Source organism: Scleropages formosus, chromosome 4 (assembly GCF_900964775.1).
Source record: "Scleropages formosus chromosome 4, fSclFor1.1, whole genome shotgun sequence".
Lineage (NCBI taxonomy): Eukaryota > Metazoa > Chordata > Actinopteri > Osteoglossiformes > Osteoglossidae > Scleropages > Scleropages formosus.
The window spans coordinates 24,630,641-24,646,370 of NC_041809.1; the positions used below are offsets into that span (position 1 = coordinate 24,630,641).

Here is a 15,730-nt window from a genome sequence, read left to right on the forward strand (position 1 = left end):
ATACACTTGCAGTTGCATACAAACCCACCCCCCATGACCACAGACACATGCACAGGCCAACCCCATATACAGGCATAAAGTCACAGGTACACACACATTCACCAAATGTATGTATCCACAAACGCCACACACATAGCCACAAAGCGAAAACGCACAGGCACACACCCTCTTGTATACCCACATACCCAGACACTTGATGAAGCTGATGACACTGACCCGACTCCAACGCACTTGCGACACCTCCATAGCTGTGCTTCAGACTACTGACAGCAAGGAAGAATAAGAACCAGAAACTCGGTGCTAGTCCTGCATGCGGCCGGTGCAGTTTTTCAGCGCTCTGTCGTTGACTTCCATCACGAGGGACTCCATAAGTGAGCGAGCTGAAGGAAAGGCCGCGGCCGGATGGAACCTCCTGCTCTGGTTCCCTCCTGCCACACTGAAGGTCAGGCAGCCGTTTGTAGGCATGGCTGGGAGATGAGGGAGGGCTCACTCATGGCTAAATTTATCCTGCAGCGCACACTACGCTGGCAGAGCCCCTGCTCACACACTCTCACACACCTAATTCTGTACACACACAGATCAGTGTTCACACTCAAACAAAAACACTCTGTAGATACATATCCACACCCAGAAGCAAACACACATAAGCACACAGAGTTTGGTGACAAACCTTGTGTTATGCACAGACCCCCCTGGTCTCCCACCCTTCATCCCTTTCTGGTCAGCCAAGTGGAAATACCAGGCTGTAATCTCACTGTAGCCGAGCACCTCCCATTACACACATCATCCTACCTGCATTTTCTCTTGCTTCCTAATCTTCACCCTGAATGCTCCTTTTTTACACTTAACACACCCGTAGTTTCACAGCCCCCCGAGCAAGCATAAGCAGCTGTGGTCCACGATCCACGTCTCCATCACACCTTGGATGGCTACAGGTCCTATAAACTGAAGTGTCCTGAGTACCGGTTACAGTCAACACATTTTCCCTGTGTGCACTCATAGCTGGGAGCCGCTGCCTAAACCTGAGACGATATCCAGAGCTGAAATTCCAAAGCTGAAATCCACACTGACACCAGACGGCGCAACATCCGAAACACAAGACTCCCTCAGCAAACCGGAGAAGGAAATGCAGCTTCCCAGATTTAAGGAGGTAATCCTGAAAACGAAGTGGGGCTAGCGAAGAACACTGCAGTTTCCTGCACAGATAATCAGAAACAGCAGGTGGTATAGCAATGAAGGTGCGGGGCTCAGGGTGAAGCCTGCCAAATAGCACAGATACTGGAGGGGCATGTCTGTTTGCACCCCTCCTGCGATGGTGTGGGTGTCACACTTCGGATAACTGAGTACAAGTAAACTGGGAGGAAAAAAAGTAGAGGGTTAAACACCACTTCTGTACCAAAGAGCAGAATATGCAGCTTCATATGTAGATGCATCAACTAAGCTCAAACAATAAAGGTGGAATGTGTATCAAAACAAGAAAGTGCCAACATCTTGCCATCTTGGAGTAATAACTGTCTCTCTGAGGTGGTCAAGAAACAAATTACATCTGTCCTTTCAATCACAGCACACAGTCAATCAAGTACCAGCCGGACCAGCACTCTCCAAAGGGACAGTTATCATGGGCCGACGGTTTCTCAGAATGTAATTTGAGATGAGCGTGAACATTCCTTTTTAGGATCTCTTTACGCACGGCAGTATCGGTATGCCAGCAGATGCAGATACCCGGGGAAAGATGAAGATGAAAGGCTGCAGGGGAGCTGCAGGAGGTTATGCTGCTGAGCCTTCTCTCACTCCGTCTGCCATGACTCAATATGACCCATGTCAATGCACCAGCTCTTCTGCAGTGATTCAGCAGAAAACAAAAACATTTCATTCTTTATATGTGCATTTTATCCCTCTTGGTTTATCAGTACCCCCAGATGCCTAACCGCAACCTACTGCACAACACGTAGCCACGTATCATTCCTGATGTTTAGCATTGTTCCTGCCAATTTGAAAGAGAGAAAGTAAACAAACGAGAGCAGCACTCTGAGTCACCATGGGACCAGCTGGCTAAAACTGATAAATCATCTATAGCAAGCTTGACAGGAGACAGTGCCTCTAAACAAGTTAGTCTTTATTAGGTCAAAACATATCACTGCCAAAAAAAAAGATGAAAAACATTTGTAAACAGGTTTTTCTTGCCCTAAAGGGTAATTATGACATACAGATATGACATCTCAGAGTCACTGATGCTTTGTGTCAAAAGAATGCCGGCATCTGCCCTTCATTATTGTGTTCTGTTATCTCAAAGAAATCTCAGAAACAGTCCATAAACTCCCACATCTGCAGAATGGGTTCAACTTTGAGTGGTGAATCAAACATCTAAGCCAGGCCAGCCTTGGGAAGGAACTCTTCGTATTCTAATGAGACCATTTTTTTCCATGAGACATCCAAAGAGCTGCAGAACTGCACACAGAAGCAGAAAAACATCTCTCAAAAATCAAATCAAAGTTTCTGGTACAGGTGAGCTTCCTTTCCCTCCCCGCTAAAGGCGTCATTTGGACAGTCTTTAAAAAGCCACCTTACATCACATGGGTGTGGAGTTGACTGAGGACTACAATAGGGAGCACTGTGTAGCATGTGGCCAGATGTTCTGAACTGAATACACTGCTTGTTTAAACCAAAGGGAGGGTCTCCCTCACGTCAGCCGGTCCCACCTCAACCACGTCTGCGGCTGTCAGCCCCTCAGCTCATTCACTGTAGACCACATGCCAGGCAACCAAATAGATCTTTCCCCCTGAATGCCAGACAATAAAGCAGCAAAATCCATATTTCTTTGCAGAGGGCCATCTGACCACTCAGATCTATTATTCCTTATAGAAAACTAAACTGCTGGCAACACTGTAATCTTACAAGCACTTGGCAGACCCCAGAGGCTCCTTCCCTTCCCCCTTTCCAAAGGTGTGAAACCAGCTATTTTTGAATCAGCCTGACCCTTATTTGAATTATTACATTAAACTGCAATCACCTGGGGTACAGTAGGCTACTTCATTTCACTGCAACAGCCCAAGCGTTTCAAGGACTGTCATAATTACAAGTGAAGGAGGGTGAATTCGCTGCTGAGCATTTGTCCCAAAGCTCGAACCTCGCACTCAATAATAGAGTTGAGTCTTTGTACCCATCTGCCATCAGCAACAGACCTTCCCCATTCTCTACAGGTGTTACCAGGCCAGTGTGTGTGCCAGTTCTTCTGAAAGGCATCGTGACTTGCAGTTAGTTCCACGTATTGGTTTCTCAAAAACGATTAACACAACAGCGTATCCCAGTTGAGCGCTGCACTAAAAAAACACTTCACTTGGAATGGTCATCACACACATAGCTTCACCGTATCATAGCAAAAGACACACAAAACGAAAATATCACTTGACTAATTTGACACACACGAGTTGTGCACTCTTTTTCATTGCATAACACGTTCATTTTTTTTGTCAGTATAATCTCACTAGATGACATTATGCCTAATAAGAAGAGATTTCCTTTTCTGGAGTTATGCAAATGCTCCTTCTGGATGCTGCCCGTAGGGGAGGGATGCCTCCAAGGGTCATTGTGTAGGACAAACATACCCCCCCATCATTACACAAGCACACGCTATATATGAAAGCAGCAAGGAAACAGTCAAAAGGGCAAGAGTGTGATAGAAAGAAGAAGACTATCAGGGAGACAGACTGGAAGCGCTAATCTGGTTAACTGGGCGATCGTTCGTAGAGGGCGGCCATCCTGCAGCAAATGCTCTAAGCAAAGGAGAAGTCTCAGTGGCAATGGGCGCAGCTTGGCAAGTCATAATCATCAGCACAGAAGCGTAGCAAATGCGAATGAGCAGAGATGGGCGTACTCACGGCCACCCCAGGACTTCAGCAGTGAACGGATGCTGATCTCCAAGAAGCCCAAGTCCTGCTGGCTAGCCATGGCTGCTGACACAATGGCAGGTGAGCAGAAGCAGACAAGGAGTAAGAGGTCTGCTCTCACCACCCTACAGCGAGCTACCCCATCCCCTTGGGACAGGAAAGGGCGAGGCAGGGAAGAGAGATATGCAAACAGCCTCTTCTCGGGATGACGTGCTGCTCTGCCTCTCGCTCTCACCTCCGCTTCTCCTCCTGTGTCCTTGTCTGACAGTGAGTGCTCTCCCCCCACTTGCTCGCTCACTCTCTCACTTATACGGACAGTGATGCTAAGAGACCGGCATCCCAGAAGCCAACCCCTTTAGTGCAGGCAGCGGTTGCTGGGAGCCAGAATCCACAGGCAGGGATGGCTACTGCAGGCCTTAGGATGAGAAGGAAAAGCAGCATGAGATGGAAAAAACAAGAGTGTGTGGGAAACAAGGTGTGGCTTGGGTAACACAGCCTAATGAACACCGACAGAACGTATCCTACTGAGAGAGCAGAGGATGGTGGGAAAAAACATCCCACAGAGCTCCTGTCTCGGGATGTGCAGAGAGAAAAGCAAGAATAACGGATCAAGTAAGATGTAGAGAAGACAGCTCTTTCCTCCTGGTGACCACCCTTTAAAATTGAGGGAAGGTGAAAAAGAGAGCTGGTAGCAAGGACTGCTGGGAAAATCCCTTTAATTTTATTATTTTATAGAGAGATGGTAGCAGGAGAAGCTGGGCAAATCCTCTTAATTTTATTAGTTTATAAACTCTTAATTAATCTCCATTTCAAACAACTTTTAAGGGACTCTAGCTCTCTTCTAATCCCCAAAAGGCCAATGTTATGATCCATCTGTATGCAGAAACCCGATACAAAACAAATTGGTTCAAGTAGTCATGCACAGCAAACTAGCTTTTTTCTGTCAGATGTGCATCTGTCATCTAAATTTCTCAGCAGGTTCCATTCACAAAAAGATTGGAAGGAGGTCTGCCTCTCTGCGAGTCCCTTAAAAGCCCTCAATTTCATCACGAAACAGGCTAGATACTGGGAAAATCTTCAGGATGAATAAATAAGGCCTGGCCTAACTGCCTGGGACAGCAAAAGCTTGGATTCAGTGAGGGAAACCCTCAGTCCTGTCCTCCCCTTTTGTTCAGGGACAAAGAGTGAGAAATAAAACCAAAGGCAGCGGGAAAACAATGGCGTCTCTCACAAGAACTTGCATAGCAGGTCTTGCAGTTACTCCGTTTTGTGTTTGAAAAGCAAAGAAAGTTCATCTTTGGATTATTCTGGAGTAGAAGGAATGTACAGCGTACATAACTAGTGACAGGTAGCGAACTCCTAACTCCACTTTATTTGCCAATAAAACACAAGTGTTGTGTCCACAATGCAACGCATAACAGTTCAAGTCTAACCCGTGTAATCAGACCCCATTCCTTTCAGGAATCACATTAGTTTCTCCATCATCAGAGATTGTTACCCGAATGATAAACAATATCAGGCGTCCACGAAGTCACAGTGACAATGCCTCCAGCCGTCATCCAAACTGAACACCAATGTAACAAAGTATAATTTTCTTAGCGCTATTTGACGTTTACTCATCACTATGACTGGTGATTTGTTTTCTTTGCTAAGCGTCATGATCAATCAATAAATAAATGAAATCAATAATCAATTAATTAACCAATCAATCTATCTATTTGTCAATTAATCACTCAAATATATCTAAGGTATTGGCATGCAGTACCACCCCTTCCTTCCCATGGGTGTTGCAGGACTCTGCGGAAAAGGTAGACTGGCCTTCTGTAGTTCCCTGGGCCTTTGCCATTATTTAATGGATTTTTTTTTTTTCCTTCAGCCAGACCATTAAACAGGAAGAAGCTTAAGTGGGGGATAACTAAAGGAAAATGCTCAGAGATCACACGAAACCCAGGGATGTGAAGCGGGGCGATAGCCCAGGCCCATAGAACAGCTTCATGGAGATGCAGCTGTGCTAAAGAAATGTCAGGTAGAAACCTCTCTCTTGAATGTTAATTTTTAAGTAAATCACTTGATGCACTGAAGTGCAACTGCAATGAATAACGGCACAGCCACCACAGCCTGTGTACTGTGCATAAGTCATGTGACTGGATTTGGGGGCTCCAGCTGGACTTGGAGGGGTAGTTTGCTACTGGATGAAATTGAGGAAGTCTGAACTGCTCCCCTGAGACTCCTCGGGCGATCTGGGTTTCTAAAGACTGCACTTGCTTTCACATATGACTGTCTTTCTGGCACTGCATCCCTCCAAGCTGGGAAGTGTCCCTGCCCGCAGTAACTTCTGGAACAAGGCAATGCTTTCTTGCATCAGCTCAGCGCAACTAGCACCACAAGCTGGCAGCTTTAGACTGGTGGATATCAAACTATAGGAATGAAGAAGAGACACTGCCGATTTACGGCACTTCTGAACTCGCAGAACACCTCCCGCCATGTTTCATTTTCCCATCTGACTTCACCAGCATGTCAGAAAACATCATTTCCACATCACTGGGCCAGTTGTGCACCCTTCATCTTCAAAAAAATCTTCCGGAATTCCAAGCATCCAGAGCAAGGGCAAAACGATGCCAGCTGTCAGAATGTGGTTGGACAGAGATTGGGGGTGCAGCTCGAGAACCGCAGCAATGACAGCTAAAGAACCTCCTTTGAGCTAGGGTGCTGAGGTCAACGTTGCCAACTCAGAAAGGCTTACTTTCCATGTGATTCATTTGCAGTATAACACAACCCTGAATCGTGCTTTCTAGCTTGAAATTCACTATCCGCGACTGTCAAGCCTACGATATACCACCTGCAGAAGGCAGCAGGTTCCTCAAAAAGCCGGAAAAATCCAAAAAGGGGAATTCCCGTTGCATCGTTTGGAAATCTAAACTGCATCATCAAGCGCTGATTTTGTGTAAACACGTAACATCCATATTGCGAGGTATCTGGGGCACTGAATAAATAAGCGGTGGTTTTAAGTTATGACAGCAGTAAATAGAAAATCGAAACTGTATTTCACAAGAAGAAAGTAGTCTGTTTTGAAAGATATCAGTGAAGGAAGGTTCACAGGGTTAGAAAGGTAGGGGTCCTGCGGTCTGTTTCCAGAGGACCCATAAGGACAACTGGGTTACTGTGAGCCCTGACTTTACCTACCTTTAAGGATGGTGGGCCTCTTCTTGCCATGGATCTTTTTAAATTTTCCCCGAAAGTTACCGGCAGCAAACAGGTCAGTTGGCAAGCTGGCGATCCGCACCAAAACGCCCCCTTCGATGCCATTCTCTCCACCATCAGGCCATCTTGCTGTAGTGCTCCCAGACACTTTGAGAGACATCCCGATAGAGGAACCTTCACACAGCCACCGGCATGGATGGAGACTGGGAAAAGGAGGCCGTGTCCTCTTCACTCACAACTTCACTCCTTGCTTTATGCTTCTTTGCTGAGCTCTGTGCTTCACTGTTCCTTCTCCTCACGAGGCCAAGAGCCACACTGTGAGGGGATGGAGACAGACCCTGCTGACTCCTGCTGCTGTTAGAGAGCTCTAACCCGCGCACTTGTCAGAGCAGTTCAGCGGGTTACTGTAACATGCAGGTGTAGGATTACTGTGACTGACTCCTCCCCTTTTTCATCCAAGTGAAGAAAGAGAGAGGGAGCGGGAGAGAAGGCAGCGGGCTGGGCAGAAATGAGTAACACACAAACACACACATAGACATTCACGGGAATAGAGGGTCACAAAAAACGGCACTCCATAAAGGACGAGTAAGAGGACAGACTGCAAAGAGACCCTTCTCCAGAATCTTCTCCTTCCATGATTGAGGGAAACTACACCCTGTGAACACAGACATCCTCTCCCTTTGACTTTGTGGTATTTACCTCCTTTACCAAGGCAAGGTTCTTCTGTTAGGTTCTTTGTGTTTCTCTGTAGACATTGCATTCACAGTGCCTTTGGGAGCCCTAGAAGGTGGATAGTGAAGCAGAGGAACTTTTTCTCTGGATCCCACCTCACCAAAGTGAGGGACCTCCTCTGTAATGTCCACGAGGGACCATCAGTGTTAGTCCTTCTCAAAATACAGCTGTTCTTTGTTACAGAATATATTAGGTTTCTGGGGAGACTGAACACTGAACGCTCAAGCGTTCGACACCACCCATCAAAGTGTTGAGTTGACTAATGCACACAAAGACTGTATGCTCTCCCTAAGTCTTATGTACATGTTCTACACTGTTACTGGTGGAAAAACAGAAAGAATCAAAGGCATTCACTTTCTTGCATTGAATTGAATTCAAGACTTTATTGTCATTGTACCGCTGTGCAATACAACGAAATTATAGCTTTCACGGGAGTACCAAGCCTCTGCGTCAATGTGCGCCGACATGTTGAGTGGAAAGGTTTCTTATGATGCGACCGCACGTCAAAGCCAGCAGGAGACAGTCAACCTATTAGTCCATGGCACCAGGCAACAGAAAGGCTAAGGGCACCCAAGAGCATACATGGGCCTGGAGAAAGTGGGCAAACTAGACACATCTTGAAGAATCTTTGAAGAACAAATAAACAATATTTCTACATTTCAGTCTGGCAAACAGGAAATGGTCATTTATCTTTAATGAGGAGTTGAGATAATAATGCAAACAGGCCAAAACTTTCTCACAATATTTTCCATCATCACCAGAAGGGAGAAAAGCCTTTCATTAATACTTATTTCACATGTAAGGAGGGTGGTTGAGAGCGCAAAAAAAAAAAAAACAAGCATTTCACCAGCATTTCCACTTTACCTGAAAAGCAAAGTGAGAAACATTTTTTAACCGTAACCCTGATGGTAAGATTATCTCCAACCATCGGAAGGCAGGTCAGCTTCATGCACCCTGTGGGTTAAGATGCATCTTTAGTACTGGGCTCTTACTCTTCCTGACAACATCAGCTCCACCCTCATCCCACGCCCACCTTCATCAGACAGAGCCATTCGATGCGGTCTGACCCAAGGTATGTCAGTGTGCATATCTGAGTCGAAGAAAACAAGGTAAAATATCACACACACGGATACAGAGTTCATGCAGACGTAGCCTTGTTACACCCTTGATACACAACCGTTCTGAGTAATAGTATTGGAAATGCTAGCCTTTTACTAGACATCTTGTCTCATATCTATCAACCTCTTTCTCCCTCTCCCTACCCCAAGACAAGAAGGTTATTGACTCAAACAAAGTGTAGACACACACACACACACACAAGTGGAGAACACATACGAAGCAGACACATTAATTAAACTGAGAATAAAGACACCCAGTACTAACCAGGTAACTTCTTACATATTACTGCACTTACTACATACTGTAGCAGTTGAGTGTTACAAGTATTACAAGTGTTGCTGACATTAAGGGTTAGTGACCAGTGTTATAAAGGATAAGAATGTCATATAAACCATGCTAATTAATAGATGGCTCCATCACTAAAGGTAAATACCTCCTAGGCAAAAACACAGATTCATTGTAGGGTTCAACAAGTTTATCAAGGGTTGTGTTTGCTATGCAAAGAAGAATGCTTGAAAATGGATGAAACTCTCCCTGTTCTCAGATTTAAGTAAGAATCTGACTTTTGACTTTAGAGTTAAAATAAGAGGTAACCAGACAGAAGTGACATTTGCTTGTGGTTTCAGCAGCAAGTCCCTGGTTGTACAGCAGGCCACACACAAACACATACACAAAAACACACATTCACGTAAACCCGCTTACATGTATGGCTTCTTTATAGAAAGGAAATCTTCGCCCGCCAGGTACCCAAAATATCCCCACTTCCAAATTTGAAAAAAAAAAAACCAGACGTCAGACTAATTCATCTGTCAAGTTTGGCCTGATTTATCACTCTGTGCTGGTTTAATTGGTAACATCAGTCTGACATAAATGATGCTGTTACAGAAAATCCAGTGAATTTGCTCTCCATTGCATCTGTGAACCATTTATCAAGGGTTTATTCAGTTGTTAATTGAACGGTGTGGGTTTGCAATGAGTGCCACTTCCCTTCCCCCGTGCCCTTCCATTGTCCCAAACATACCAAGAGAAACCTGGCAAAGACCCTTCTGTTCCCTCTCTGAGCTCAGCATCAAGGGAAACCTATCAAACCCCACTGACCCGACAAAGCAGCCTGTTTGTGTGCCTACGGCTAAGACAAAAACAACTAAAATTATAGCATCACCACTACACTGTTATGAATTAACATTCTAATGTCAGTATCATCATCAACACTAGATTCTTCTTCTTGAAAGGGTGTAAAGGGTACAACAGAGTGGAATTTTTAAGTGTCTTCTTCTTTTTGCTCCATACGTCACAAACCAACCCTGCAGCACATGTGAGTATTATGATGTAACATTTCCAGTGTCAGTCTGAGTGTCATCAGGTCTAGCGCTGCATATCGAAACGTGAACGCGAGCTCATATTGCAGGAATGTCACTCTGAAAACCTTCAGGTTCCAGCTCAGCTAAAAAGTCTTCATCCTAACAGTTTCCCAAACACTCTCACAAGTACTAGGAGTACTACAGCATCCTCTACAGCACCTGTGTTTACACATGTAGAACCAACTGGAAGAGCATTTCCAGCCATAAAGAATCTGGAATGAAATTTAAACCATGGTAAAATAGAAGAGTACCCCCATGCCTGCCTATGAGAGTCCAATTTTATGAATTCTTTAAATTTTGTTAAAACTGGGAGGGTGATGGTGGTGCAGTGGTGCTGCAGCACGGTGGATTTGGCTTCTGCCCACTCTCTGGCTGGTCTGGGGTTCGAGTCCTGCTTGGGGTGCCTTGCAATGGACTGGCGTCCCCTCCCCCTCCAGCCCTGCGTCCTGTGTTGCTCAGGACAGGCAGTTTCAGACAGTGTGTATATGTGTGTTTTGTTAAAGCTGAACAGTATGGATGCAAAAACAGCAGGCATGTAAGAGCACACCACCACAGTTCCCACACTCCTGAAACAGAAGTGTGTCTCCCTCTGTCATTTCTCCAAGCCCTTCTATAGCTGGATGGGGGGGGTGTCTCACTTTCTACAGAAGAGATGTGGTCAGTGACGCCCTCTACTGGTGATGCCAATGAAAACAGACACACACAATACCTTGCAATAAAAAAGGTAAAGCCGTGTATCATGTTCTATACACACAAACACACCACAAGGGGCTAAATTCCTCAGAAGAATCCAACTCAAACCAAACACACATGCACACATTATCCGAACTGCTTGTCCCATATGGGGTCGCAGGGAGCCAGAGCCTAACTTGGCAACACAGGGCATAAGGTCGGAGGGGGAGGGGACACACCCAGGACGGGGCGCCAGTCCATTGCAAGGCACCCCAAGTGGGACTCGAACCCCAGACCCACCAGAGAGCAGGACCTGGTTCAACCCACTGTGCCACCGCGCCCCCCTTCATGTTCTCTAAGTTTTCTTTTTTTCCAAGTTATCTCTTCTTTTTTCCTCGTGTAATTCACAGCACATTTCGAGAAGCAAATACTTTTACATGTATTCATTTAGCTGGCACTTTTCTCCAAAGGAAACTATAATATTGAGCTACTTAGAATAATTTACTCTTTTATACAGCAGGATACTTTTTACCAAAGCAATTCAAGGTAAGTACCTTCACCAAAACTATTACTGCAGAAGATGAGATTCACGCCTGCATTGTCCCTTTCCAGAGACAGTAGCTGCAAAAAATACTGGCTTCAAATTGTAATTATTCAAAAATGCACTATTCACAGGTGACTTGGAAAGATTCCCTTCTGTGCATGTTATAAAACTGTACGTGTATTTGTGTGACAAAGCTGCATTTTATCACACCTTTCTGCATTAAGTGCTGACCAAATATGAACTGAGTCATCCCCAGAAGCCTAGGTCAGCAGAAAAGAGAAATGGTCAAGAGCAAAGCAAATGCCACAGTCGCAAAAGTTACAGAACTCAAGAGATGTTGCCATGGTGACAAGCAGCAGTGTGCCAAAAAGCAGAGGTGTCACAGGTGTGAACCACAGAGATGGGAAACAGCACAGGATCAAATTGAAAGGCCACATGAGAGCAGGCCCACATGGCACTGTGTGGATGGCTGTCAGGGAAGAGACAGTTACGTAAAGTCTCAGGGGTCCGAGCTGCCAGCTGCTCCATGGGTATAAACGTTAAGAGTACTCCGAGACTTGGCGCTGTATTAGAGGCTGGATGGCTGTCTGTAGAGTCTCTCAGACATGCATGTACGCACATACACAATAATACACAGATGTAAAGCTTCAGCAAGTGACAACGCGTATAACTACTCAACAAGACGGGGACTTTGCTTTCCACTGACTGCGAATCAACCAAATACTTGTTCCTCCCTCAATCCACCTATTCAAGTCTCCGGTGTGCTGGCAGAACCCCATGACCCCTAATGCCATCTGGAGAGCGCCATCTCCCCTCTCCTTTACACTCGATTGCCATCTGTTCTCCAGCATTGAGCCTGCTAGCAATCATACCCCATGCCGAGACCACATGACACTGCCAGCTAAGAGCCCCACAGGCCAAACCTTGCTAGGCGGTATGGGAGGCAACACTAGGTAACAAGGAAATGATCCATGCAGGGAGTCTATATGCTATATATAGAATATATTATACAATATATGCATAATATGCACACAGAAAGAGTTAGATATATATAAATCTTTAAAATTTGCTATATATTTTGACATTATTTCTCATTTGGATTTACCATTTCAAGAGTTGTGAAGACAATGTATCTTTACATCTTTTTTTACTTTAGGTCCTCAGAGTACACCTGCCTTCTAATTGTGCTGCCTGTAAATTAATGTAAAAATGACAATCAAAGATAAATAGATAGATAGATAGATAGATAGATAGATAGATAGAAGGTGACTATCTATCTATCTATCTATCTATGTAGGAGCAACTGTCAATGTTTTCAAAGTAAAACCACTCAGTTAACAGAGAAATTGAGGACATTAAATAGAGTTCTTCTTGTAGAGATGATAAAATGATTGCCACAATGAACACTAAAAATACAGTGTTAAATTCAGTAACATTGCAATGATGAAATTGGACAAATGAAAGCAAGCACTTAATCGGTTAATAAGAATCAAACCGGAACATCCCCACAAGTGTTGTACGTGAAATCACACGACACGACGCTTGTCATGGCTTTGTCTATTAGAACGCTTCGTAACACTTTATGACACGACAACCATTTCTCGGACTTGAACACGACTGAAGAAAGACCGTTGGACTGCTACACCATCTGCCTCCCGCAGGAAACACGCAGGAGAACAAGCAAAGCCGAAGACCACGAGAGGCTCCCCTCGCCCAAGACGCATCATTTAAGCAGACCGCTGTTGCGTAACTTTGCGTTACCATGGCAACGCCAGTCGGTCCAGACAAAACAGAGTGAAAAGGCTAAAAGGCCTTCTCTACGCAACACCTTCGGATCTCGTCACCGAGACCAGGCCTGAATTTGGCCAGGCGGTGAACCAACGTGGGGTCGTAGCCCCGGCGTCCTGCAAAAACCCAGAGCATCACACTTTACACCATCTGGACAACACAGCACATCGGCGGTGCAGGTCTAGGCCCAGATCCCCTCACACACCCCTCTGCGTGTCCCTGGCTGCGCAAAACAAGTGTGTGTGTCACACAGCGCGCGGCTCAGTGGCTGCAGGAGACACAAACCGGTGCTGAGACATGTCATGTGCCTCTACTCTAGTCTCGCTCTCAGTGACAGCAGTCCGAAGCAGCACAGTCCTTTAACCATCTGCCGCATTGCTGGACATGGGAAGCTGGAACAAAACGGAAACGTCAGTTTCTCCTCCACTTTTCCGCCGGACCGTTGCGTTTCACCGTGTTTCTGCATTATGAAAAAGACGGCGACACACTCCTCCTTAACTGATTCGCCCCCTTTAATTATATTTGCAGCAATATAATAATAATAATAATAATAATAACTCTGCTCTTTATTATTATTAAAAGAGGGTGTCGGGGTACTGGGACGCTGTCCCGCGGTGTAGTTCCATTGACCTGCATGCTGCTGATATGACCAGGCACAGGCTGTCGTCCGCGGCTTATTTAGTTTCTTTCACCAACATTTATTACACACATTTAATACGTACACACATACCGCACGAATATTGTATGTATTTTAGTGGCCACATGATTATTACCAGCATTTTTTTCGCGGCCGCCACTGAAAACCGCGGCCGCTCCGTCCCCCCGCGGACCGACGCCGCCACTCGCGCTCCTGCGAATATTATAATAATGTCATTTTCTGTCGGTCGCGCGGCGAACACGAGCCCCGCCACGGCACGAACGTCACGAACGGCCGGGTTCGTTCGCTTCTTCTCTCGATATCGATATTTCACTCAAAGCCTTGGGCTGAAATGAAGGCAGAACAGCAGCTTTATGGCTCGTATGCCGCAACCAGCCATCGTCGAGCTCAGCGCAAACATGATCATTAGACATGCATACATACTAGGTACTGAAAATGCGTTTTACCCTTACATGAGGGGCTGTTGTGTTGCTTATGCGTCCATCTCCTGTCTATACAAAATCCAATCGGTTGTTTGGTTTTTATTTTTTTATTTATTTATTTTTGGTTAATCTGTCCCTAAGCTGCGCTTTATCAATGCGTTTTTCTCCTTCTCCTTCTTCCTTCGGTCTTTTTTTTTTTTTTTCGCCCCTATCAACCGACTGAGGCTGAAGCGGTGGAGGATGAAGCTCCTCCCCTAGCGACCAATCAATGTCAGCCAGTTCAGAGAGCGGAGGAACTCATGTTTTCTATTGGCGGATAAACACGTCTATCAATTTGGACACGCCTTTGTTTATTCCGGAGCACCTGACAATAAGGATGCGCGGAAAGACCAGGTGAAGAAACGCGTGAGATAACCAATTTTAAGACAAACCCATCTTTATCTCTCACTTTAAAATCTATCCGTCTTGTGCATTAAAATAGTTCTTTGGATACAATTACAAAAACAAACAATGTGTAAAGACTGAAAGTTTTCATGCTTGTATCGGTAACCGATGTGTTATATACCCGGCGTATTCTGATCATACAACATTTTTTATCGGTTAATTTGTGAACATTTATTGTGGTGAAAATGCATCGTGAATATGAAATAAAGCTTCTACTAAATGGGCCGCAACAATCAGTTCTGTTTATTAATCTTACTGTCCACGCCTGTGTAAAAGCACCTGCTTTGAATTTAATTTTTGTCCCTCATAACGCTCATTTAGTCAAGTTTCCACACTGTTGGTAGAGTTAACATAATCTTTCAAAATCACCATCTCGCCATGACAGAATGTTTCATTTTATGAGATTTTCGCTTCGTATTTTAACGATTTAATGACAATTAAAAACATACGTAACAATTTTTATTTACCTGAAATTAATCTTGTTTAATAAACGTTGACGTTATGCAGTACTTCTTGAAGGACTCGACTTTGAGTAGAATCGCCTCATTGATTTTAGTGATGAAGACTACAGTACTCAACTTTTTGATTTTTGACAAGGGACAGTGGCTAAATCTTGTCACGTCCACGCCCACAACTCAATCGACAGCACCTGACTAACTCCTTACCCTTTAAAACCTTTGCGGAATCTTTTCAGGGACAACCGCCCTTCCTCGTGACGCTTCGTTCACAAGCATCGCTAACTCTCAGTTCACGTCCTCCGGATTTTGACTCTTCGCTTCATTTCCCAACCACGTCCACAGCTCCTCGTTCCTGTCCTGTTCGCTGCTCGACTGACCCTTTGCTAAGTCCCCCGACCTTGCTCATGGATCTTCGCCCTGACCCTGACCGCCAATCAACCGACC

At 45.1% G+C, this 15,730-nt stretch overlaps 1 protein-coding gene across 10 annotated transcripts in view; it reads right to left on the reverse strand.

The window, feature by feature from the left end:
- fryb (furry homolog b (Drosophila)) overlaps nucleotides 1-14,495 on the reverse strand; it is a 56,399-nt gene extending 41,904 nt beyond the window's left edge. For 5 of the 10 annotated variants that reach the window (XM_018755290.2, XM_029251454.1, XM_018755291.2 and 2 more), the window contains exon 1: nucleotides 7,071-7,471. In XM_018755290.2, coding sequence (XP_018610806.1) covers nucleotides 7,071-7,248 — 178 coding nt within the window. In that variant the 5' untranslated portion in view covers nucleotides 7,249-7,471. Of the gene's footprint in view, nucleotides 1-185; nucleotides 309-7,070; nucleotides 7,472-14,408 lie in introns of those variants that run through there. The other 5 variants (XM_018755300.2, XM_018755297.2, XM_018755296.2 and 2 more) reach the window with 3 other exon arrangements.
- Nucleotides 14,496-15,730: the final 1,235 nt, after the last annotated feature.